This window comes from Haliotis cracherodii, unplaced genomic scaffold (genome assembly GCF_022045235.1).
Source record: "Haliotis cracherodii isolate W230 unplaced genomic scaffold, xgHalCrac1.p SCAF_11, whole genome shotgun sequence".
NCBI classification, from domain to species: domain Eukaryota; kingdom Metazoa; phylum Mollusca; class Gastropoda; order Lepetellida; family Haliotidae; genus Haliotis; species Haliotis cracherodii.
Window position 1 is genome coordinate 9,098,381 of NW_027266266.1, and position 27,151 is coordinate 9,125,531.

General features: G+C 38.8%; 2 protein-coding genes across 2 annotated transcripts; one reads left to right on the forward strand and one right to left on the reverse strand.

Annotated features, from left to right (window-relative positions):
- The first annotated feature begins 353 nt into the window (after positions 1–353).
- LOC139456191 (zinc finger protein 629-like) lies at positions 354–10,855 on the forward strand. Its single transcript, XM_071237747.1, has 2 exons — positions 354–435; positions 7,673–10,855. The coding sequence occupies exon 2, from the start codon at positions 7,695–7,697 to the stop codon at positions 10,062–10,064; it is 2,370 nt and encodes a 789-aa protein (XP_071093848.1). The 5' UTR covers positions 354–435; positions 7,673–7,694; the 3' UTR covers positions 10,065–10,855.
- Positions 10,856–22,380: 11,525 nt separating this feature from the next.
- LOC139456196 (zinc finger imprinted 3-like) lies at positions 22,381–26,210 on the reverse strand. The gene is made up of 2 exons (XM_071237751.1): positions 26,188–26,210; positions 22,381–24,064 (listed from the first exon to the last, which is right to left on the reverse strand). The coding sequence occupies exons 1-2, from the start codon at positions 26,208–26,210 to the stop codon at positions 22,381–22,383; spliced, it is 1,707 nt and encodes a 568-aa protein (XP_071093852.1).
- Positions 26,211–27,151: the final 941 nt, after the last annotated feature.

Sequence of the window (27,151 nt, forward strand, 5' to 3'; positions counted from 1 at the left end):
ATTAACTTTTTATTGTTGAAACTGGCCGACTTTGTTTATCCACACGCATAGTTTGAAGGATATGCCTGGCAGAGCGAACTTCTTTGTTAAAGAAATAAAAAAAAGAATTTTATTAAGAAATCACTAACACATTAGATAATGTCGTCTACTGTTTCAAATGAATGATTCTAATCATCCGGAAGAAGACATTAACATTCGAGATACAAGATGCAATGTTTATTTGTTGAACTGTTCAATGGCATGTCCCGAAGTAAGACATCATGTTGACCTCATTGTTCGATCTGATTAATCAATATTGGAAATGTTGAGACGATCCCTGGAGTCATCAAGGGAGGTAACTCTCATACTCGTAGGTTACCGCCATGACGTTCTGAAACAGGTTCTGTAACTCGCTACTATCAATCACCGAATAGAAGCCTGATTGTGTATTGTGTGGTATGTATGAACCCCTATCTCAGCCAAAGATTATAGGTATTCATTAGGAATGTGTCGTTGTTAACGCCGTTTCTTAAAAAACATATGCGAAGCGAAGTAAACATCACCAAAACGAATCATTCATGGCGGAAGCAAAATGAAACCGAGGCTGTAGACGCTCTAACATGTGTGTTGTGATGTTGGGTCCAAATCACAAGTTGTAGGCCTACATGTGTTTAGGTTTTCTTATTAACCATTAAGGGACACCAGTTGAGTTAAAACCTTGTCAGGAATATTTTAATATATTTGTGCTCCCATTTGTGAACAAAATGAATAATCTTTAGCTCATGACATTAAAAATTATTTGTTTATCAGTGGATCATATTGCTCTTGTTCACTGAAATTGTACCATTTCTAATATTTATGATTGATGCTCATAAATATAGTGATTGTAACTCAGTGATCATGAGATTTTTTTTACATTTCAATGGACATTTATAAGTACAGTCAACTACGTTTATAACGAACCGGCTTGAAACGAACTGACAGATATAACAAACTTTTTGTGTCCTGGCTATTTGCTGTAGATCTATATATGCTTATACAGCGGTTGAAACTAACAGTTTTAGTCCACTAGTCCTTATAATGTTAACATATAGCAAAACCCTTAAAAAGGGGAAATTTCTACTACCGGTAGTCCTTATGATACCTTAGCTATTGGCCAGTTTGGCAAGGACTACAGGACTAGTACCAATTTCTAACCCTGGCTTATAATGAACTTCGGTTATAACGTACTAAAGTAAGCAGTCCCTTTGAGTTCATTATAACCATAGTATACTATATATATGGTACAGCATATTGAAACAAATATGGTCATTTATTTGGCAACAGGACACGCAACACTATAAACAGAAACTGAATTTTAAGTTCATGGGGTCGTTGTCGCCACACTCCTTTGTACCCGTCTCAAAACTTAACTGTACATGGCAATAACTTCTCACGAGATGTTTAAAGGGGCACTGATCTAAAGCAATTCCCCGGGACTGGTTGTTGCCTTTGTTATTGTTTTTTCCCCCGTGAGTACCCGGATGATATAGCAAAAATGTAGACTAGTTCGTGACCTGTGCTGTGCCATTCGTCACTTTTATTGATAGTATAAGGGCATATGGTCACATTGATCATCAAAATGAAATACAGTTTTGGAAATAATAAGGGAATGAAGGTATCTTTGTGGGTAGCATCAGTAATAGTGACAAAGTTTTAATAAGTCACTTGCTTGGTATTTGTGCAGTTTTTGGTTTACACTATTTTGACTTGCAACACAAAGTAAATATTTCACCTGAGCATTGCTTATTTTATCGTGTGTATATTTTTACAGTCAAAATGTGTAAAAAAAAATTCAGTAAGAAATTTATTAAACACCTAATTATTGTGACTGAAAATGTTAGGATTAAAAGTACATTTCTATATTGTTTGGCTTCTAATCCTAATATATTTAATCTATTGTCATGTTTTTAAGCCCTTTTGAACGTCTTAATCAATGGTGCTACAACTAATTATACCTGTAATAAATTCAGTAACTGAGCATCAAGTGAATGACGACAAATACACAAGTGTAGGGGTTACACCAGAAAACGTGGATGACAACAAGGGAGTAGTAATGGTATTATCCACGCAATCCGAAAATGCTTTCACTGCAGGGATGCTTTTTTTTAATTATTAAACTATAACCACCAGGGGTATTTCCAAATTGTTTAGGCTGAAGAAATTAATTAACATGTGCCCTCAGCGGAATCTTCATAGATCACGGGTAACCAATCAGTGTTCAAAAATGCGTAAAGCAAATATTGCCTCCAAGTTTATGAAGCTGTCCTTGCAGACGGTATCCCAGTCTCTTGTCACGCTCAGTTGTGTTAGCGAGCTAATCGACTCAGGCAGCTAGTGAGCCCTAGCCCGCAGTGTTAGACAGCCGAGAAGAAGCCAGAGAATAGTGCCCCTTTTAGACTCCCCTTTTAGGGAGTACAGTTAAAGGGGCACTGATCTCCAGCAGAGCTACAGATAAGCTTTTGGTGTTGTGGGTATTTTACCCATGCATTATAAAATCATTGGGTATCAGTAATTCTATCTGGGTATTCAAATTTCTGTTACCCACTAGTTTTTACACATGTGGGTATTTAAGTTAAATATTTAAAAACACTATTCATCTAGTCCCTGCAAACTGGTGTCGTGTGGGTTCGAGAGCTTTAAAGGACTCAAAAATACCACATACTTCCACAAGAAAGTGTGATGGCAAATGATCATGATGTAACTGTCATCGTGGAGTTTGGCAAGGTTGACGGAATGCCCGTTTATAATTTCAAAATAAGTTGCTGATTTGCTAATCGAATACGCAGGGTTACTTCACAATATTTTGATGATACGCACAAGTTTTATTTTTGCAGCGTATCTGTAATGTTCGTTGCGTATTTAATACGCTTGGATTTTATTTTACTGTATATTTCTGCATTTCTGATGCGTATTTTACGCAGATACGCAGCTAATCTGGAGCTCTGTCTACAGGAATCCCCCGTGACTGGGGTGTTGCCCTTGTTATTTTTTTTTTCCTGTGAGAACCCAGATGATATCCCAGGTATCTCAACTAGTTTGCGACCTGTGCTGCACAAACAGTAAGCGAATTTGTCGCTTTTATTGACAGTATAAGGGTGTATCTTTAAATTGATCCACAAAATGTAATACTGTTTTGTCTTGGAAATACCAAGGAAATGTAAGTATCTTTTGGGGTAGCATCAGTAATGGTGATGAAGTTTTAATAAGTTACTTGCTTGGTATTGTGAGATTTCCGTTTACACTATCTTGACTTACATTTTTCACCTGAGCATTGTTTATGCTGTTGTGTGTATACATGTTATTGTCAATGTGTAAAATGACTAAAATTTTCACTTAGGCAATTTATTAAAATTCCTAAATATTCAGTTACTTTACAAATTGACTGAAAAATCTGTCCATTTATTTTATTATGATAACAAATTCCAAACATTTTGATTTCGAATTTCATCACCCTCCGACTGAAAATGAATGAATGCGAAAGTGAAAATTATCCAAGCATAATAAGTCTATTGTGATGTACCGTTTTGAATGTCTTAAAAATGTTTAGTCAATCTGTAAAATGAATGGACAGATTTGTCTGTCATTTTATTAAATGACTGAAATATTTCGACATTTTATAAATTGCCTGGGTGAATCACATTTTACTCATTAACTGTGCCTACCACGAAAATCCTTGTGAAAACAACAACTTAATGTTGTCTGTCTCGCATTGAAGAACTTCCTAACGAAAACGTAGAGGAACAAGACTTATTCTGTTCAATGCTACAGCAAATGAAGGAAAACAAAATGCAAATATCTGAATTACAAGTGACCAAAGCTATATGTTTAATATTAGGCAATTACCTTGTTCGAGGAATGCATCAAGGAATATCCACATAAACATGATAAAGGGAAATATCCCATACATTTGCTTCTGTACAAAGAAACTTGTTCGATATCACATATAAACCTGGATTTAGATTGAATAATTACCACAGACACAAGAAATGCCAAATGGGAACCTTTATCAGGTAATCTGAGTGGTTCTACCACTAATTATACCTATATTAAATTCATTAACGGAGCAAGTGAATGACAACAAATATACAGGTGTAGGGTTATACCAAAAAACATGGATGACAAGAAGGGAGTATTAATCATATTACCCACGCAATTCTAAATCCGAAAATGTTTTCACTGCAGGGATACTTTTTTATATTTGACAATAACCATCAGGGGTATTTCCAAATAACAACATCCGATGAACTTCCACTGCTTTTTTTTGTCTGTTTAGGTTGAAGAAAATAATTACCCTGTGCCCTTTCTAATATCAAAATCATCATAGATTTAGGGTAACCAATCAGTGTTCAGAAATGCATATAAATATTGCCTTAAAGTTTATTTAAGCTGTCCTTAGACATGGTAACCTAGTCTCTTGTCACGCTCAGTGAGGAAATCGGCTCACGGCAGCTAGTGAGCCCTTGACAACTGAGAAGAAGCCTGAGATTAGTGCCCCTTTAAGTGTGAAGGGATAGTTTTGAGACTGTGGGTACGTTTGAGTATACTCCAAAACCCAGGTACATAGTAGAATCAGGTCTGCCGAAATTTACAAGACCAAGCAGGGTTTCGGGTCCTTTAAATTGTTTTAAGGAAATTAATTGCAAAAGAAAATTCCTGAAGATATTTTTCAGTTATAAGGTATAGAAGAACTTCACATCCAAATTTGCAAAATTCCTAAAAATGTCCTTGGACATTTTCTCTAGCAAAATCACTTACCGCAGGCCTTAAGGCCCCACACATCTTTGAAACTACGGGCCAGGGTAGAAAAGGTCTTCAGCAACCCATGCTTGCTGTAAAAGGCGACTATGCTTGTCGTAAGAGGCCCCTAACAGGATCAGGTGGTCAGACTCGCTGACTTGGTTGATGCATGTCATCCTATCCCAATTGTGTGGATCGATGCTAATGACATCAATCACTGGAGTGTCTGGTCCAGACTCCATTATTTACAGACCGTCATCATATAACTATATAACTGGAATACTGCTGAGTGAGGCGTTAAACAACAAACAAAGACAAAAATGAAACTACGGGTCAAACACAAGATCTACCTGCCACGTGCCTACAGGCAGATGCTTATCTCGAACACTCTCCGTGTTGCATCTACTAACCCAAACATAGCCCTTCGCATCATTTTCAGTAGGTTTAAGGGGGCACGGGTGGCCCAGTCGTCTAATGCGCCGCGATTCGCTGTGCAGAGTTGTGTCCCTTGGGCATGCCAGAAAACTATGATTGTAGGTTCGAATCCCTGTTCGCCCCAATTATGTTTCGAGGTTTGTCAGCACCATACCTGTGCTCGTGGGTTTCACCGAATTGGTAAACGTCTGAGACCTGCATCACTTCGGGCTTTCGTCTCACATTAAGCTGACACGCCGCGATATAACTGGAATATTGTTAAAAGCGGCGTTAAACCAAATTCACCCACTCACTCACTCACTCAGTAGGTTTTAGTCTTATTATGTGGATTATTATTAGCTGATTTTGCTAGGCCTGCTATCTAAACAGATCATAGAGATCGATCATCTTTAACTTTATATTGATCAATTATCAATAAATATCATGGAAGTAACTTTGAGCGAATGCGAAAATAATATCCTAAAGAAAGCAACATATTTCACTCCACTGGTGAGTGGCGACACATTTATGCAGGGATTACTTTGTGGACATTCAAGATATAAAAAAACAGTTGCTATCCATCTTCAGCAGTTGACATTATTGACAATTACAAGTCTGTTCTAATTCTAAACTTTATTTCATCACAATTGTTTATGTAAGATATTATTGATGACACAATTTTTATAGTGATAATCGTTAATATTTTTTCTCATTGACGATAAATCCTATTATCAATATTTTTTTGCCAGCCCTAGAACTTGCAAAACAGAACAGAATTTTTGTAGACACTGACTTTGCTCGCACTAGTTGTTGAAGTTGCAGACTGAGGTCCCGAGCACATTATTGCTTGTCGTAGGAGGGGGCGATGTTGGATTTGGGTGGTCATGGTGTATGAGTGAGTTTGGTTTTACGCCGCTTTTAGCAATATTCCAGCAATATCACGGCGGGGAACACCAGAAATGGGCTTCTTCGGCGTGACGAGCAAACGCTTTAACCACTAGGCTCCCTGACAGCCCCCATGGTGTATGACTCAAGTGATCATGTTGGCTGTGTGCAGGGATTTACCTTGGTCTGTCCATGTGTGAGTCACAGCAATACATTTTAGGGGTCCGAAGGGAACAGGGCGTCCCAGGCAGGCAACATGAGGAATGCTTCTCTTGATGTGAATGGATTTTCAGGCCTCAAAGTTTAAGGCTTTTCAGGCTAACCTGATGTTATTAAAACAATCACTGGTTTGTCTGGTCCAGATTCGATTAGTTACAGCCTGCCGCCATTAACATCGCTGGAAATTGGCACTAGTCCTGTAGTTCTTGCCAAACTGCCCAATGGTTAAGGTATTATAAGGACTAGTAGAAATTTGCCATTTTGAAGGGTTTTTCTATATGTTATCATTATAAGGTCTTGTGGACTGGACCGCCTCCGTGGTCTAATGGTAGAACGTCCGCCTGGAGAGCGGAAGGTCTGGGGTTCGATCCCCAGCCGCGTCATACCTAAAGACGTTAAAAGATGGTACTTGTTGTTACCCTGTCTGGTGCTCGGCATTAAGGGGCTAAAACAAGGACTGGTCGGCTCGGAGTCAGTATACTGTGTCTGAGTGGGGTATTCATGTTAAAACTGCGGCATGGTATCTCAGTGGGCTAGCACTATAAATCGGCATCAGTCTGGACTAGTACAAGCAGCCACACACACGTGCATGCACGTCGCTATATAAGTGCAATAATCTTGGACGCGACGTTAAACCCCATTTCACCTCACCTCTTGTGGACTGAAACTTCGTTTCTACCACTGATTAAGCGTCAATAGTGTCGAGTGCATCATTAAACAACAAACATTGCTGCAGGATAAGATACCAATAATCATGATTAGCTCTCTGATACTTTGTCGAATCATTACAGCACTTATTTAATCTGTGACCGCCTCTGTGGTCTTGTGGATAGAGTGTTTGCTCGGAGTGGCAGGTCAGTGGTTCGAACCCCAAGGCCTTGTCATACCAAATAATGTGAAAAGTTGGTACGTGTCAGTACTGTTTCTGGGCTGGGGTACTGAGTGGGGTATTAATGTTAAGCTGTGGCATGGTGTCTCAGAGGGCTAACACTATATAACTGGCATTAGTCATGCACTTGGTCATATAAATGCAATATTCTTGAATGCAACATGTCACCTCACCCCACCTCATTAAATGAGCAGACCCGTGAAGATTCCGGGGTAGAATAGGTCTTCAGCAACCCATGCCTTCTGTAAAAGGTGACTCTGCTTGTCGTAAAAGGCGACTATCGGGAACGGGTGGTCAGGCTCGCTGACTTGGTTGATGCATGTCATCCATCCCAATTGCGTGGATCGATGCTCATGATATTAATCACTGGATTGTCTGGTCCACACTCGATTATTTACAGACCGCCGTCATATAGCTGGAATATTGCTGAGTGCGGTGTTAAACAACAAACAAACAAACAAACATTAAATGAGCCAAACTTTTCACTCATATTATTGTTTGTTCTAGGTGTCAAACTGAGGCATTTGAGATGGAAAAAGTAAAGATAAAGCTAGAACCAGGATTGACGGACACCGGTCAAGATGCCAGCCAGTCAGGTGGGCCTTACGCCATGAAGCTGGAGACTGAAGAAGGGGAGGTAATTATTGTTAAGCAGGAAGAAGAAGATGACGAACTTGATGACGTAAGCGAATCTCGGACAAGCTCATTAAACAAATCTGGCTTTGGCGGAAGTCGGGTCAAAATCAAGTCGGAAAAAGATGCAGGATCTTTACTCAGGTCCGCTTTGATTGGACTGTGTGATGAGGATGAGGATCCCGAGACTTCTGAAAAATGTCCCAGTTCCAAAGCTGTACCCCAAAAATTCTCTCTAAAGGTTAAGATTAAGGAGGAGAAAATTGCAGAAGGTGACAGTAGACCTACAACAGTAAGTGCTGGAGAAAGCACTAACAATGATTCTGGACAGATCCCTATCAAGGTAGAGAAACCAAGCAATTCTGATGAACCTGTTTCCAATGCCTCTGATAGGGTTGTCAGTAAAACTACGAACGGAAATGCGGATGAGGATCGTGAGAAGGCAAAGAACTTGGTGGTGTCTTCTGATGCTGCTAAAGCTTTATTCAAAGCTGCAGCAGATATTGGCACCAAAGCAAAGGCAGAGAAATCAAGTACCATCAAAATAGTCTTCGATGTGGCGGGGAAACTGAAAGAGTGGAGGGTTGAATCCAAGTCAGCTGAAGGTGCCTTGCCAGCCTCAAATCTTGGTAAAATATTAATGTTTGCAAATATGATGAAAAATGGAGAGAGTTCGTCAGAGCAAGTGGCTAAAACTGTGGAAGGGAAAAAAGATCAGGTTGAAAAAGTGGGAAAAGAAGTTGTAAAACCAAAAGAAAAGGTAGTTTCGGGTAAATCACAGCCTTCACTACCAAAAAACAGTGCACAGTCTGAGAGTGCTGAGCCCCCTGCAAAAAAGATCCGAATTTGTGAAGATGGCACATCAGGTATTGTTGATGCCGATTTTGAAGGCTTCAAGTGCAAGATGTGTGGCAAGGAGTATCTCCACAAGCATGCTCTGACAACTCACCTGAAGCTCCATCACCTGTCCCTCAGTGGGCTTCCTGGTAGCAGTGCTGATTATTCTTCACCCCAGGCTTCAGTAGTTAAAGTCAAACTCCCAGCTTCAGCCTTTGTTGCCACACCATCACGAACAAAATCAGCTAAGCCTGCAGCACCTTCAACGTCATCAGCTAAATCCCCATCATCTTCTACATCATCATCATCTACATCAACATTAACTGCATCAACAAAGTCTACATTTTCCTCATCAGCAGCCACTCCACCATCCTCCAGAACTCGTTCCTCCAGTGAGAAAAATATTAAGTATGACACGACCTCTCCACCAAGACCTGTCACAATGGTGTCTGCCTCAACAATGTCAAAACTTGGCCCTGCAGTCCCCGAGTCCAAAACAATTCAGATCAAGCAGTTTGTTGCAGTGAACAAACCAGTCTTCACTGACAAACCAACAACTGCTCTGACTCTAGTTCCTGCTCCAGAGAAGACTGGTCAGGCATCTGAAGCTGCTTCTCAAACCAGTGTGAAGGTGGAAAGATCATCCTCCAAGTCCTCATCTACTCTCAGTCCCCCCAACGATGGACCCTACAGGTGTGACTTATGCCATGAGGAGTTTTCTCGCCAAGCTAGTTTACAGGGTCATGTGAAGTCCCACCACAAAGAGAAGCCTTTCATGTGTGGAATCTGTGACAACTCGTATCTTCGGTACACAGATTTGGAGTGCCACCTGCTCAACCACTCCGATCCAAATCCAAAGACCCAGGTGCTCTTCACTTGTAGCTTCTGTGAGGAAGAGTTTAAGGATGACAAAGGTCTAAAAGAACATCTCAAAACACATGGCGACATTGAGGCGGACACGGTGTTTGAATGCGGAATGTGTGGCGAAGAACTCAAAAGTCAAATTGAACTCGGACACCACATGAAAAGACATATGGGTGATCCCTTTGAGCCGTGCAAGTGTGGCATCTGTTTGTGTTCATTTTCTAAAGTTGCTGAGCTGAAGGTTCACCTTGCAGATAAGCATTTCACTAATGCCCAGTTTGTCTGTGACTTCTGTAAATGTCGTTTCCTGACAGCGCAAGCACTGAAAGCTCACATGCCTGTCCATGACAAACTGAAAGAGGCAAAGATCAAGATCGTCCATAGATGGAAGTGTAGGCAGTGTGCCAAAAGATATGAATACAAAGTAGATCTGGTCAATCACATGAAATATGAACACAAAGAGAAAGCCTCATTTGACTGTAGTTTCTGCGAGTCATCCTTCATAACAAAGGACGATCTCCTAGCCCATGTCAAAACACACAGTGTTGTGGCACATTTCTTGTAGATATACAGGGGCACGGGTGGCCCAGTCATCTAAGGCGCCGCGATTCGCTGTGCAGAGTTGCGTCCCTTGGGCATGCCAGTAAGCTATGATTGTGGGTTCGAATCCCGTTTCGCCCCGATCATGTTTCTAGGTTTGTCAGCACCATACCCGTGCTCGTGGGTTTAACCGAAGTGGTAAATGTCTGAGACCTGCATCACTTCGGGCTTTCCTCCCATATCAAGCTGACATGCTGCGATATAACTGGAATACTGTTAAAAGCGGCGTTAAACCCAACTCACTCACTCTTGTAGATATACAGAGAGACACATTTCATAAATGCTTTACAAATCATAGGACTGTTATGATCCCTTTATAAGAACTTACTTCTATATTTTTTGCATTTATTGAGGCCTAAAAGTAACAATTGGGGTGCACACTGTAAATATGCATAGCAGATTCACTCAAAATGTGCACTGAGAAAGAACTTTTGAAATTGACATTCATTCTTTCTTCAGAGGGGCATAAGTACACGAGTGCATATAATACACAAATAAATAAGTCGTGTGTACATTGATCAATCGGAAGGGGTGCTAATTAGGATTGTTCACTAGCCAATATATTAGCAAATATCGCCGTGGGCACTTATTATGTCGAGTACGGTAGGTGCAGTATATAGAAAATCTTACCCAAGTGTTATTTGATATCAAATATATCAACGAGTGTTGATATATTTGATATCAAAAGACATGAGGGTGAGATTTTATTTATCATCCAACATTATCCTTCAAACCTTTACAGGGTGCAGCATTAGAAATTGGCACTAGTCCTGTAGTCCTTGCCAAACTGCCCAATAGTTAAGCTATCATAAGGACTAGAGGTAATTGGCCATTTTTAAGTTTCTTGAAAGATGTCATCATCATAAAAACTAGTGGACTAAAAATGTTAGTTTGTACCGCTTGGGTAGTCGGGTAGTATAGTGGTTAAAGCGTTCGCTTCGCCGAAGACCCGGGTTCGATTCCCGACATGGGTACAATGTGTGAAGCCCATGTCTGGTGTCCCCCGCCCTGATATTGCTGGAGTATTGCTAAAAGCGGTGTAAAACCATACTCACTCACTCACTCACTCACTCACTCTTCAGATGAAACTGTTGTGGTCTGTGCTGATGTAATATCATACCTACCAAAGAAAACAAGCAGAGAGTTACCAAACTATGGTATATGTGCCCACTTTTAAAAGAAATAGCTGCACAAGTTGCAAAGACACAATTCCCGTAAAGATCTGATCCAGAACTTGCTGGATGTCAATAAACTTCTAGAAGGAACGAATACAGTGAGGGTCATTTATGACATTATTTTATAAGGTATGTTGAACTTGTGATAAATGACTGGGGAAAAAAAACCATCCACTGCATTTTTTTCTTCCAGATGCTTGTTGACAGCCAGCAAGTTCTGTAGCAGGTCTAGGCATGAGTGGGGCCGTCGGGTAGCCTAGTGGTTAAAGCGTTCGCTCGTCATGCCGAAGACCCGGGTTCGATTCCCGATATGGGTACAATGTGTGATGCCCATTTCTGGTGTCCCCCGCCGTAAAATTGCTGGAATATTGCTAAAAGCGGCGTAAAACCACACTCACTCACTCACTCACTCACTCACTCACTCACTCACTCACTCACTGCATGAGTAAGCAGCTTGTTGTGCTGGGTTCTGATCGTTACGATGCAAACTATGTTGGGGATAATTTGTAATTGTGTGGCTATTTATTTTAAAAGTGTGTACACATTCTACAGTTGGTTAGTGCTCTGCTGGTTTTCATGGGTGGGCCTGATGTTGAGAGTTTGTTTTCAAGCATTTATGGTATGATGCCCATTTTGACATATGTCAATTATCAGGAGACATTAGAGTTTGAAACCAATCGTTATTAATAGGACATACGCTGTATTGCTTTAATATCAACTGTACATACTGTCTTAGTGAGACTTTTTTCATGAGTTCTAGCTCATTTCATTTTTGGTACAGCCGACTGGGTCCACATGTACGGAACCATCTTCATGCTAACACTGTTGTAACTCCTACTTAAGAAGATAAGGGGTAGAATAGGTCTTCAGCAACCCATGCTTGCCGTAAAAGGCGACTATGCTTGTCGTAAGAGGCGACTAACGGGTTTGGGTAGTCAGGTTCGCTGACTTGGTTGATGCATGTCATCGTACCCCAATCGTATGGATCGATGCTCATGATATCAATCACTGGATTGTCTGGTCTAGACTTGATTATTTACAGACCACCATCATATAGCTGGAATATTGCTAAGCGAGGCGTTAAACAAACAAACAAACAAAACAAAACAAATCAGACTTGCAATAGCTGTAGCACTAAGATCACTTTGTGCAAGTGGGCCCTGGTATTAAACAATTTGCTGTGGAAGATGCTGGTATTTTCCCTCACCCCATTTTAGTCAGAAATCATATACACATTTATTTTAAGTTTATTTTGATAGTGTTCTCATTTCACGCCAGGATGATGGAAAATTGTACATACTTATACTGTAATTTTGGGATGATATTTGATCTTTGAGATTTGATATCTAATTTGTTCAAGCAGACAGTTAATGGATGCATATGGTTATATTTTGTAAGATCATAAACATGTTATATTTGTATTACAACTTGTTTGAAGGCTGTTTTTGTGCTGGACAAGAAGTGGTTCTAAGACTATGTAAAACGTATGGGTGTTAGGATCACCCTAGGGCTAAGATCACTTTGTGGAATGGGACTTTGAACCATATCTTCACACGTTAAGCTCACAACAAATAATAATATACATATGCATGATATTACTTATATTTCATAATATTGGGGACCAACCATTCGATATCCTCGAGTTGGCATGGGGGAGGGGGGGTGTATGGCTTTTGTATAAATGTTAACTTTAAAAAAGTATGTCTTTCTTAAAGAATGTCTATGTGTCAGCTAATAATATTCCACTTGATTCTACATTATGTTTTTTTCTATTTATGAGTGTATTTAAGATTGGTTGACAAGGGAAAAAAATAAATTCACTTGTTCATCAAACATTCTTTATCTAAAAGGGTTTCACAAGAGTTGAATATTCAGCCATTGTGTACTGACGACCCATGTTTATTGTCAAGTATATGTTTTAAGTCTATCTGCTTCAATTTCAGTAAGGTGTTATGCTTGTATTCAGGCAGTAAAATATTTTCCATATTATTGGAAATTATTCTTCCAGTGTTTACTAGACAAGGTTCTACTGGTCCGTTTATGGTAAATTATATTTCTTGAAAGGCCTGGAGCCAATATTCTGTATTGAATTGTTGTGTTAACTGTTTATCTCACGTTGACATTTTTCATTGTATATACCATAGTTTTGTCTTTTGTATATGTAGTTATTATACCCCTGTTGATGTAAGTATAACTTTCAGGTTTGGCTGATATGTCTTTTTTCACATTTTGACATATACTGATGGTAAAAAAATAAGCAACATATTAATTCTTAAGGTCAATATGATTGCTTTGGCATATTATAGCTAAAGTGGATAACTGCATGTTATCAGAAATGAGCGGGCCACGGTAACTTGATAATGCCCTGATACTGTTTGATGACGGGCTATTATCACGCCCGTTGTTAGGTGACGTCATAGGATAGGGATAGGTGACGTCACGTTCAATAGTGACATCATCTGGTTTCTTCTGAGACGTTTCCTTCCTTGTGAAAGTGGGTCAGTGACATTCATGTTGATTGCAATAAATGTTTCAAAACCGACATTGTTGTTTCTTTTTATTTGATAACAAATTACATCCATTTTAGCTATAATAACGGTAATGCTATTTTTCAGGGCATTATCATTTGCAGAAGCACTCGGTCTTTTCAACTGCCCTGCTTCGTCGGGCAGTTAATGGAAGACCTCAGGCTTCTGCAAATGATAATGCCCTGAAAAAATAGTGTTACCCTTATAATATCAGTAAAAGTTCAATATGAATTCTAAGATCTATAAATGAATATGATATCAAAATAAGATCATTTTGAAATCAGTGTAAAATCAATATGAGTGACGTGACATAGATAAATATGACATCAAGATCAGGTCAGAATGAGCACTATGGCATAAGCTCACATGAACCTTGGATTATCTATATTAAAAATGAAACAAAAATTGTAAAAAGCAGTGCAATGTTGATGAAAAAGTAGTATATGATACAAAATGGCAAGTTGAAGCTTGATGGATGCATTAAACTCATTTTCTCCAGATATCCACAACACTGCCTGAAAATCCGATCCCACAGAAGGGTTCACATACATCATAATTTCACCAGTAGTTAGTACTAAAACTTTTGACCGCCTCCGTGGTCTTGTGGTAGAGCGTCCACTCGGAGAGCGGAAGGTTCGGGGTTCGATCCCCTGCCGCGTCATACCAAAAGACATTAAAAGATGGTACTTGTTGTTACCCTGTCTAGCGCTCGGCATTAAGGGGCTAAAACAAGAACTGGTCGGCTCGGAGTCAGTATACTGTGTCTGAGTGGGGTATTTATGTTAAACAGCGGCATGGTATCTGAGTGAGCTAGCACTATAAATCGGCATCAGTCCGGACTAGTACAAGCAGCCACACACACACACACACACACACACACACACACATGTGCATGCACGTCGCTCTATAAGTGCAATAATCTTGGACGCGACCTTAAACCCAATTTCACCTCACCTCACCTCACCTCTCCTCACCTCACCCCAAACTATCAGGAGGTCATCATAACTTTGTGAATGATTACTGTGATCTAAGAGTTGCGTCCCTTGGGCACGCCAGAAACCAATGGTTGTGGGTTCGAATCCCGGTTCACCCCGATTATGTTTCTAGGTTTGTCAGCACCATACCCGTGCTCGTTGGTTTCACCGAAGTGGTAAACGCCTGAGACCAGCATCACTTCGGGCTTTCCTCCCACATTAAGCTGACACGCCATGATATAACTGCAATACTGTTAAAAGCGGCATTAAACACAACTAACTCACTCACTCACTCTGACTTTGTAGTTGGTGATTATGTTATATGGTTGTTGAGCTTTTGAACACCAGTATCTATATTTCTTGTCAGAATAAACCTAATCGTGAACATTCATAAAGTTGTTGGTTGTTATTAGGAGGTAAGAAAGTATTTTTCATCAAGTTTCAGGTTAAATAAGTTTTGTTTGTTTTGTTGTTTATTGCCACACTCAGCAATATTCCAGCTACGTGACGGCGATCTGTATATTATTGAGTCTGGACCAGACAATCCAGTGATTGACGTCATGAGCATCGATCCACACAATTGGAACACGATGACATGCTTCAACCAAGTCTGTGAGGCTGACCACCCAATCCCGTTAGTCGCCTCTTACGACAAGCACAGTTGCCTTTTAATGCAAGCATGGGTTGCTGAAGACCTATTCTACCCCGGATCTTTACGGGGCGGTTAGATAAGTCCCCAGCAACCTGAGCTAGAATTGACTCACTGTGCTCATTGTGCCGAACTATACACCTCACATATACTGTGGGATTCTGGGTAAGAACAGAGGTCCCAAGTTACCTAAGCTGTAAGAGGCACCAAAATGATTGGGTGTCAGGCTCCTTGACTTGGTTGATGAATGTCATCATATCCCAATTCCGTGGATCATGATGTCAATCACTGGTTTGTCTGGTCCAGATTTAATTGTTTAAAGACCGGAGTTTAACTGTGGCGTTGAACAAAAACAAATGTGTGAATCCCATTGTATCCACCACTCGATAGTGTCAAACTCACTCACTCACTCTAAAATGACATTTGTTGGTTTGTTTGTTGTTTAATGCCGCACTCAGTGATGTTTCTGCTCTATGATGATAGTCTGTAAATAATTGAGTCTGGACCAGATGATCCAGTGATTGATATCATGATCATTGATCTACGTTAAAGGGATACAATGACATGCATGAACCAAGTCAGCAAGCCTGACCACCCGATCCCGTCACTCGCCTCTTACGTACGACAAGCATAATCGCCTTCTACAGCGCACCTTACTTGTTCTTGTGGGTTTCACGACAGTAAACATCTTTGACCTTTTATCACTTCACAGGAGTCCCACCAGGACTCCACGGTATTACCGGTGTACTGCAATACGCTTGTCAAATTATATGTATGGCAATATTTTATCTCCAGTATATATGGTTAAAAAATAAAACAACTTTTGTTATTTGTATCATTTAACCTAAAATATTCACAGAAATCCATTCACTAATAATGTTTCCCTTCCAAATTGATTGACAAGATGGTGGAAGAGCAGAAGTGATTTTTCTCTCACATGGTTATCTCCCCTTTATCCATGACTACAAAATGGCAGATTTACCATTCTGAGTACCGTAATAGTAGACTAACATTTAGTCTCTGAAATCATATTTTACACAATATCCTTCTTGACTCTAAAAATAAAAAAATTCCCTATGCTGATTTGTGGAATAGAGCTAGCTTGAGCTGGCTAGACTTGCTTTTGTATGCATTTCTAGATTATTATTTTTTCATAAAATAAATATATTCCACGGTCATGGTGCAGGACTACCGTAATAGTTACTTTAATATGTAGAAAATAGAATCTGTACAATATTCCCAATATATCCCAGTTATTGCAGGGAAAGTTTTTTGCCAGTGCACAGCCCCAGTAGACACCATGGGTCAAGCCCACTGGTCTGCATCTCAGTTGGGACTAGTGGTTCAAGTAAAGTTACTGGATTTGGGGGGAAAACAACCAGTCACTCGAGATTTTCACTTATCTCAGATTCACAGACCAGTGGCTGTGTCGATCCCTGATCCCGATTCTGCCAACTCAAGGTCACACTGATAGGACTGAAATAACCAAACTTGGACACTGCCTGCTATATGTAGGAGTATCAGAATCTGTGCCCTCACATACCAAGACTGACCTGTCATCAGTAATATCAGGATATTTCTTTTTCGCTCCCGAGGTGTCCCTTACCATTGTAAACATCCCAACAGAACTTTGGATTTGTTTGTGAAAATAATGCAATTTGTATCTCCAAAAATTACTTATAGTAATACTTTCCAAATTAAGCATCTGAAAAACACATACAAGATTTAAGAACATCAATGAACACTTTTATTGAACAAATAACATTTCAAATGTCAAGAAACACATAATATTTTAATTACAATAAAAACGATAATAAAAACCTTGAAATATGAAAATAAAATGACCAATATAGGTCCATCCTCGCCCGTTTTTTAAAAAAAACTACCATTTTCAGCAGATATGAAGCTTACCTCCCGCAACAAACTGACACAATGTGATATAACTGCAATACTGTTCAAAGAGGTATAAACCAAACTCACTCAATATGTTTAACATGGGGGGGCGCTCATAATAGAGAAAATACGGTACTTTGAAACATGCCATGACTGTCTCGCCTCCGTAGTCAAGTGGAAGGAGCATATGCCTTGACAGCGAAAGGTCGTTGGTTTGACTTCCAGCCATGTCAAACCAAAATATGTATAACGACTGTACTTGATGTTGCCGTGCGCCAGGCGAGAAAACCGGAGAAAAACTATGGACGGGTTGGCTTGAAGTCAGTATACTCCCTGTAAAACTGCGGCATGCTATCTTAGTGGGAAAGCACAATTATAACTGGCAATAGTCCAGACACATACGTGTGCATGAACATCGCTATATATACCGTATTCGATGTAATAGGCGCCCAGGGCACTCTCAAAATTAGAAATAGGGGGCTCTTATTAGAATATTATTTTGGTGGAAAAAACAAACAGTTGAAAGATGAAAGACCGTAAATTTCATGGTTTATGCTGACAGCCTGAAATGTTTATATACAACAGATATATTTTTCCAGGATTTAATTGGCCAAAATTAAGAGACTTATAATACACGAATAAATGAGTCGTGTGTACATTGATCAGTCGGAAGGGGTGCTAATTAGAATTGTTCACTAGCCAATATATTAGCATATATAGCCGTGGGCGCTTATTACGTCGAGTACGGTAGGTGCAATATATAGAAAATCTCACCCAAGTGTCATTTGATATCAAATATATCAACGAGTGTATATATTTCATATCAAAAGACACGAGGGTGAGATTTTATTTATCATCCAACATTATTCTTCAAACCTTTACAGGGTGCAGCATTAGAAATTGGCACTAGTCCTTGCCAAACTGCCCAATAGTTAAGGTATCATAAGGACTAGAGGTAATTGTCATCATAAAAACTAGTGGACTAAACATGTTAGTTTGTACCACTGGGGTGGTCGGGTAGCCTAGTGGTTAAAACGTTCGCTCATAACCGCCAAAGACCCAATTTCGATTCCCGACATGTAACAATATGTGAAGCCCCTTTCTGGTGTCCCCTGCCATGATATTGCTGGAATATTGCTAAAAGCAGCGTAAAACCATACTCACTCCAACCTTTACCTTTACAGTAATAAGCAGTGTCTTAAGTGTAAAAAGTACTGCTAACAGCTTCAGCAGCAGTCATTAGTGATGCCATTTGATTGTGATGTCATGGTAACCAATGACGTCACAATGGTCTGCAAAGCATTGTGATGCAATTTCATTGCAGCGATACCTACAATGTAGATATTGATTGATCTCACCCAAGGATACCTCCTGTAGCGGCCAGTTTTGGATGATAAACCCCATTTAAACTCATATTACTTACAGTTTACATAATGGCTGAATCGATGAAAAGCACAAGTGCTGGTTCTGCTTTGTTAAAAGAAATTGATTTAAGGAAGGACTTTGCTTTGAAATAGGAAGCTAAAACATAGAAACCAAGTATTCAACAAATACAAGTTAGTCTTTGACATCATGAAACCTTCGAATGTTTTAATGTCAGACTGTTGTGAAATATTTTGAGGACCATTGTCAGTGTAACAAAAGTTGGAGAACAAACATGTCTTCTCCCCAGATCCTTATGGGAAAAAAAACCCACAACTATGATTTGTAATGCAAAGAAATACTATGGCTGCACTTTCATGTGAACAAATATGCTGCGTTTCCTCTATCAGAGGCTGGACCTCCAATACATGCCGAACTCTAATTGACGCTGGGTCCAGTCTGTCATTCAGACCCTGAAACAAACATATCTTGAAACAAACATATCCAATACAGCCCATGCAAGTCTATCATATTTAGCAAGTCTAGATTACTGCAGCATCAGTAACAAACCTGCACAGCTATAAATGCTTGAAATTTAAAACACATGTACAGATTGCTATCACCCAACATTGACATGATACGGAGAGTGGGACTTGAGTTTGTTTTTTTTTGGTTTTTAATTGTTTTTATTCATTGGGGACTTGAGTTGCCATTCAACAGAACAGATGGCCGGTCTCAAACAGATGCTGGGTTAGATCCTTGCACGAAATCAATAGACACACAGACGCATCTAACAGAGGAAATATGGTAAAATTATTTTACCCTAGAAACCATAGTATTTAGTGATCACTAACGAGTGAAAACAACATGATTAAAACCTAACAGGTTTCTTGAACAGAAACAATAAGAATGCTAACACATCAACAGTAACAAATTTCACACATCAATGTAGTTTGGCACTGAAAAGTCATCTAACCCCATTCGTTGCATGCATGCATGTATATACACATGGTCCAATAACATTCCTGACCCGTGAAGATTCCGGGGTAGAATAGGTCTTCAGCAACCCATGCTTGCCGTAAAAGACGACTATGCTTGTCGTAAAAGGCGACTAACGGGATCGGGTGGTCAGGCTCGCTGACTTGGTTGATGCATGTCATCGATACCAATTGTGTGGATTGATGCTCATGATGTCGATCACTGGATTGTCTGGTCCAGACTCGATTATTTACAGACCGCCGTCATATAGCTGGAATATTGCTGAGTGCGGCGTTAAACAACAAACAAACAACAATAACATTCCTGCTGATCTCATCACAATGTAGTATAAAGTTTACATGTGTTACCTGTTACAACAGTGTTGTTTGTTGTTTGTTGTTTAACACAGCACTCAGCAATATTTCAAATATCTGAGATGTTTACAGATGACTATGATGCCTCTTCCCATGGATGCCAGACAAACAGGCCGAAACAGGTGACCAAAATCTCTGTTTACACAAAAATTATTAAGTCTTGCCATAAGATTGGTTGGTTGGTTGGTTGTTTGGTTTGTTGTTTAACGCCACACTCAGCAATATTCTAGCTATATGACGGCGGTCTGTAAATAATCGAGTCTGGACCAGACAATCCAGTGATTAATATCATGAGCATCGATCCACGCAATTGGGATTGATGACATGGATCAACCAAGTCAGCGAGCCTGACCCCCCCGATCCCGTTAGTCGCCTCTTACGACATAATCAATCATAAAAGCGATTGACTAGGGATCATTTCAAAACACAATTATTTTGTAAACCTTAATTAACAAGATTAAGTCAATTAAAACAACAACAACTTGAAACCTTCTGTACCCTGGTCCCACTAATGATTGAGATAGTACTAGTACTTCAAAACTCCTTTTCATACTGCAATATGTCCGCTTTCTAATAGAAATATCTTGCTTTTTGATTTGAAACTTCCATACTTGTACTGTAACGGTGACACAAAAGGTGAGCCTTAAAGCATCTTAATTCCTTGCAAAAACACCTATCAATGTGGCATCATAGGCAAGATATTTAAGCAACAAAATAATAAAAAAAAATTTTTGACAATAACTTTACTCATGCTGAGTTAAATCCATCGTGCTCTTAACAAATATTTTCAGAATTGTCCGGTACATTATCATTTTGGGAGAAAGTGGTAATAAAACAAAAATATTTGAATAATCTTAGACTAGTGTTTGGAATCCTGTATGTTTGAGCGCTCTTTGTAGCTAGTTAAGGTACTACTGGAGTCAAAACTAAATTTCCTTTCTAACTTAAACAGAAATAAAATCAAATCTGCCTTACAGAAATGGGCACCTAGAATATTATTAACAGTCCCAGTGAAAACAAATTACTGTATTCGACGTAATAAGCACCCCGCTCTAATAAGCGTCCACAGCGATATTTGCTAATATATTGGCAAGTGAACAATCCCAATTAGCACCCCTTCCTATTGATCAATGTACACAAGACTTAAATTTATTCGTGTATAATCATACTCGTGTGTTATATGCACCCTTACTTATGGGCAATAAAATTCTGGAAAAATATATTTGTCGTATAAAAACATTTCAGGCTGTCAGCATAACCACGATAATAACAACCTTTCAACTCTGTTTTTTGCACCAAAATAATATTCTAATAATAGCCCCCTATTTCTAATTTTGAGAGCGCCCTGGGGGCTTATTATGTAGAATACGGTATTTACTTTACAGTATTTGCTGTAATAAGCACCATGGATGCTTAGAAAAAAGGGTGCTTATTAAAAACCATTAATGAGTTAAAATAATTGTCAGAGATGGAGGGATAGCACACAAACTTAGTTCCAGTGTTATAGAATGTTATAAAATGTTATAGAATTTATTACTCGTAGTTCCAGTGTTATAGAAACAAAATGTTTTTGATTACAGTCACAAAGCAATTGTATTCCCCTTCTACCCTGCTGTTTTCTGTACATAATCTGCAATATACACAAGAAATATGAGCTGTTGTGTAAATAGTCGGTCTCAGTAGGGAATGATTATAAATATTACTCGCAGATTGGTCTAGAAGTTGGTCCGTAGGCACTTCATACAGTAAATATGAGATGCAAAATATATTGTCTGTAGTAGTAGGGCTATCATTGAAACAACTTGACATTGGAATATCAGAGTCCTGTGTTTTGCTGTGAAAAGAGAACCTGTTATTCTGGTATTCAAATGATAAAATGCACACACTACACAAGTCCATTAACCTGTCTTGTATTAGGACAGCCTTTTTTAAAAATTTAAAAAACGAATCTGCTGACTCCCAAAAGTTGTATGTGAAAAATTATTTTAAAAATTAAAAGTAGTATTTTTTTTAATTCTAACCAGAAATAAGTAACATGTTAAAAGAAAATATGTCATTTACAGGTTTCACAGGTTTTAAACATAGTATTTTAAATAATTTATTTATATTTATTTAAAATAAATTATTTAAAATATTATAATTAAAACCTGTTCAAAATGTATATTAATAACTTCAAAATTTAACAAATTAGGATTGGAAAAAATATATATTTTTGAAATTGGAATCATGATTGTCATTTCCCCATTGGGCCATAAATCTATAAACAAAAAACAACAAAAAACGACAAAAACGTCGGGCCTAAATAGATGGGCCCAAGTTTTTCTTGTCCAAGTTCTGCTGCATCTCCTTCACAGGTACTGAACCATCACCACATGCGTTTTCATATGTGTTTTTAAATGTTCATCTCTGTGATAGACATTTCCACAAAAATGACATTCATACTTTTTGTGAACCATCATGTGGTTTTTCAGCTGCTGCAACCTATAAAATACACGGTCACACGTCTCACATATGTGCAGACAGGATTCCCTGTGTGTGCTGGCCATGTGTCCTTGTAGGTCACCCTTAGTTCGGAATCGGCACTCACACTGCTCGCAAGGAAAGGGATTTACCCCAAAATGAAGCTTTGCATGTTTCGAAATCTCCACTGCAGTCTTAAAAGTTTTGTTACATTTGGTGCACATGTACTGTCCTTGCTCAAAGTGCAGTTTCAGATGAGATTCCAGTTTGGTGCATTCTGTGTACACCTTCAAGCAGACACCACACCTCACCGACGCCTTGTTTGCATGGATTTGTAAATGTTTCAAAAGATTGTCATCACTGTCATGCTTGAGACCACAGATACCACAAGCAAGCAGCTCAGTTGGGTGATGATTTGTCAAATGGGTAGCAAGTGTTTGCTCTGATCGGAAATATTCCTTGCAAACGCTACACGAATACTGCACTCGTTTCCAGTGGCTCTGGCTGAAGTGGTCGTCAAGATCTTTAAGGAAGTAGTAATCATGATCACACATTCCACATAGAAATGGTTTTCGTTCACAATGGGTTTTCATATGATGTCGGAGTCGAACAATCTGAGCAAATTTGCTCCCACAAAAGACACATCTTAGTATACCATGTGTTGGTTTCAAGCTCTCGATAATGATAACCTTTGAATCGTCAGATGACTTTCGTTTGATTTTCTTTAATAACGGCTCATCTGATTGGTCAGTCTGTGAAGTGATTATTTGTGAAAACATCTGCCTGGCTGTGCTCACGTTTATTTCTGGGTCTATTGTTTCTGGTGTGATTACGACAACATCGGTAGAGGACAGCTTCTTTTCCTGAAGCTGGAAAGACAGCTGACCAGACTTTATTTCTCTAAGTGACGGTTTCCCTTTGTTAATCAGCTCTGTGAAGGGAGTTACTTCCATTGAAGGTAATACAACTACAAAACTTCCCTCCCTAGCATTCTCACCTTGATTGGTTTTCACGTCATGGAGACTGTCTGGAAAACATTTCATTGTTGTCTCCGATTGAAATGCCGAATCAGAACTAACTAAAACATCACCTGAACTCAGTCTGTCAGTTTTGTCATACAAACAGGCTTGTTCAGCTGTAATGGGTTCAGAATTTGCATTGTTTAAATATTCAGATTTTATCGTAATTTCCTTCTCGGCCATCAATGAATTTTGTGGCAATCTGGCACAATCTGTGGGACTTCTTGAGATGGTTTTCTCCTCTGAAAGACTGCTCCCCATCACAGATGATTGTTGGAAACTGACCGTGATCTGATTTGTTCTGTTCACCATGAATATTTGTCTGGTGGAGGGTGTATCCTTACCCTGTGCTTGACAATCTTGGAGAGGGCTTCTGGCTATACCAATCTTCGTCTGGCCAATAGTTCCTGCATCTTTCATTGAATCATTTGATGAGCTGCTGCGGCCTGTTCCATCTGTTGTTTGTGTTTGTGTGCTTGCCATGTTGTCATGCACATGTTGCACTTCCTGTTTCATCTCCAGCTTAAAGTCGACACTGTCCACCATGTCGTATCTGGAACAGGAAGCCATAGCAAATGACTAAATCCAGTCTGTGCCAAAAACTTTTGAGACTACTAATCTGAACATGGCTCTTAGCATCATTTTCAGTAGAATTTAGTGTTATTATGGGGAATATTATTAGATGACTTTACAACAGAACTTTACTAGACTCTGTTTTGGGGCTAGTAGTTAAATCTGTTGTTAAATGAAAGTAACACAGGGATTTATCTAGGAATCCAAACTAAGTGAGCTTGTCAGGCAAATTGTAATTTTTTTAGTTAGTTCAATATTGGTGTAGCAGCCATAAAATTTTTGAGTCCTGTGATGGGATTCGAACCACGGACCTTCTGATCAGAAGTCGGACGTCTTGTCCATATGACCAAAGAGGTTAACCCCGTCAGCAAGCTGACAAGGTAAGGATGTCATCTGTGGGATGACTCCACGCCCTGCTACATTGGGATTAATTTTTAAGTTTTTATTTTCTCAAATTCAGAGGTATTTTTACATTGTATTCAATGCCATAGAGTAAACCTATGCATTGAAGCCTCTGCCTCGTTATTGAAAGTCAAGTCATCTCTACAGATTTATAACACTAGTTGTAACCATATGAACATGAATTGTGGAATTCTATATTCTATATATGTTTAGAGTTATCTGCCATGCTGTGAAAATCTGGAGAAAATTACCTAACATCAGAGCTACAGATAGGCTGTGTATGTGCGTAAAATCCCCCCCACAAAAAAAATAAATATTCAAAACCAAATTACTTTCAATTAACTTGATTACAGAAATGCATGCATTAAATGAAAAACTCAAATGTATAAAACAGCACGTGTAAATACCCAATGAAGCTTTTTCAGCATGCGTACAACGGAGCTAATTTCCGAAAGACAATTACGAGCTAATTTACTTTCCAAGTCAAGCCTATATATTTACAACAGTTATCTTGGTTTCGTACATCCAAAACATTATTTCATTTTTTTAAAATCTTAAAATGTTCACTCTTTTGGGGAAATACCCAATATAATGATGAATGGATGAATGAAAAAATATTGGTTACCCAATGAAATATGTTATAAACCAATTAAAATAGAAACCTAGAGTAAATACACAATTGCTCAAGGAGTTACCTGGAGCTCTGTAACATACATTCACTTAAGATCGGACCGCCTCACGCTAGGCGAACCCATTACAATATGTTAAATTGGTCTGCCACACTGAAATAAAAACCACCACCTGACAATCACAAGTTATCTCCCTTGGCACATTTCTCTTGCAGTGTTCTTCGGACTCTATGATAATGACAATATAATTCTCTATTGAATTGTGCCATATAACTTGATAAGATTTGAATATTTTCTCACTACATCTTTCACAAGAATACTATGATGAGACAGTACAATAATAAGAAGACACATTTTGTCAAAGGTATATTCTGATGAATTGTCAATAACCGGTAGGGGAATGCTTTTCCTTGACACTTAAAGAAAATGACATAATTTTGAATATTCTAGTGAAGGAAAATCTCAATTAAGTAAAAATATATTGAAGTCCTAATAAGAAAATTGTGTGTACATTATATTGAAATTAACTTGTTCAATGTTGAATATCAGAAGTCTATACAAGGGATCTGCTTGATTTAATTTTATTAATCAATGTATTCGTTGAAAGAAATTAACTAGATCTAGATCTATTTGAATTGGAGTATATGTAGCCAATATTTATAAATAAATGTGATAATTCTATTTCTGTTTATGTGAGATAAAATGCCACACTCAAAGAAAACACAAACTCGTGAATATTCTAATCTGCACCGTGTTGTGGATGTCAGACAACAGCTAAGCCATATTAGTATAATAGTAATTACCTCCCTTCATTAGACCACGATATGAACATTAAACATCCGCTATCGTTTGATCGAAAGATTGCTATTAAAACTGCATGTGTCACTAAAATACAAAACGATTGACCTGTTACCTTCTTACCTCTCGTCAAAGAAATAAGACCTGCATAGTTAGACAGTTACCAGTAGACTGGCCATGTATTAGACACTATGTTCTGGGCATGCAGACAGTGACACTGACAAAACAAGGGGCTGAACTTGATCGTGTCAACAACGATAAAAAACATTTCTACCTTTGACACTCGAGTACTGTCATCGAACATATTCGCTAATATATTTGTTGCTCTATCAAATGCATTATTGAAAGAATAACTGTTCATAAAATGGAATCAGCAAATGAACCAAATAAGCAGGTTAATAATTTTAGCAGACATATAACCCATAAGGATTGTCTCCCCTTCGCCATCTATCGACAAAATACTTGTTTCAAGGGAGGTAACACATAAACAACATTGGCGGGGTCATCTCAAAAGTAGATTATATTTATTTTTAAAAAAAGAGTCGAACTGATCATCGCCTTTTAGGTCAAGAAAGGTTGGCGAAGAAGAGCTTTTCATGTGAATGAACACTGCGCGCGTTTCTTCTCTCGCACGCTTAAATCGAATTCCTTTTATACCGCTACACACTGTATTGTTTCACTATAAGGTATATCTTATCTTTTCTGGCATTTCTTGATTTAGACGATTCATAACTTGGATAAAACACTCCTCCTCGGGTTTGGTTGAAAATGTAAAATTTTCGAGCTGGTGGTCCCTCGGGCTTGGCTCTCCATCGCGGTTTTACATGTTCAACCAGAACGAGAAGGAGGGTTTTATCTTTAACATTAAAGAAACAGGCAAAATACATTAAAAAATATAAAGTAGACCAAGTAACATGGGAGATTTAGAACCTGAGGGAAATCTAAAGTTGCTTCATTTATATCTATAGCATTACAGTAAGGCCATGGCGGAAGAGAAAATACCATGGTTCATTGACTGTGCGACAGACTAAGAATGGATTACAACCACGAGGAATTACGGGTTCACGGTGAGCCGACAATCCATGATATAACTGGAATACTGTTAAAAGCGGCGTTCAAGCCCTCACTCGTGGCATTTATCAACAGGAGGTGTTTCATTCCGATACAAATTCATTTTCATTATTTTAATCTGAGCTTCAGATTCCTGTTGTCATTGTACTCTACCCCTGCTCTATGGC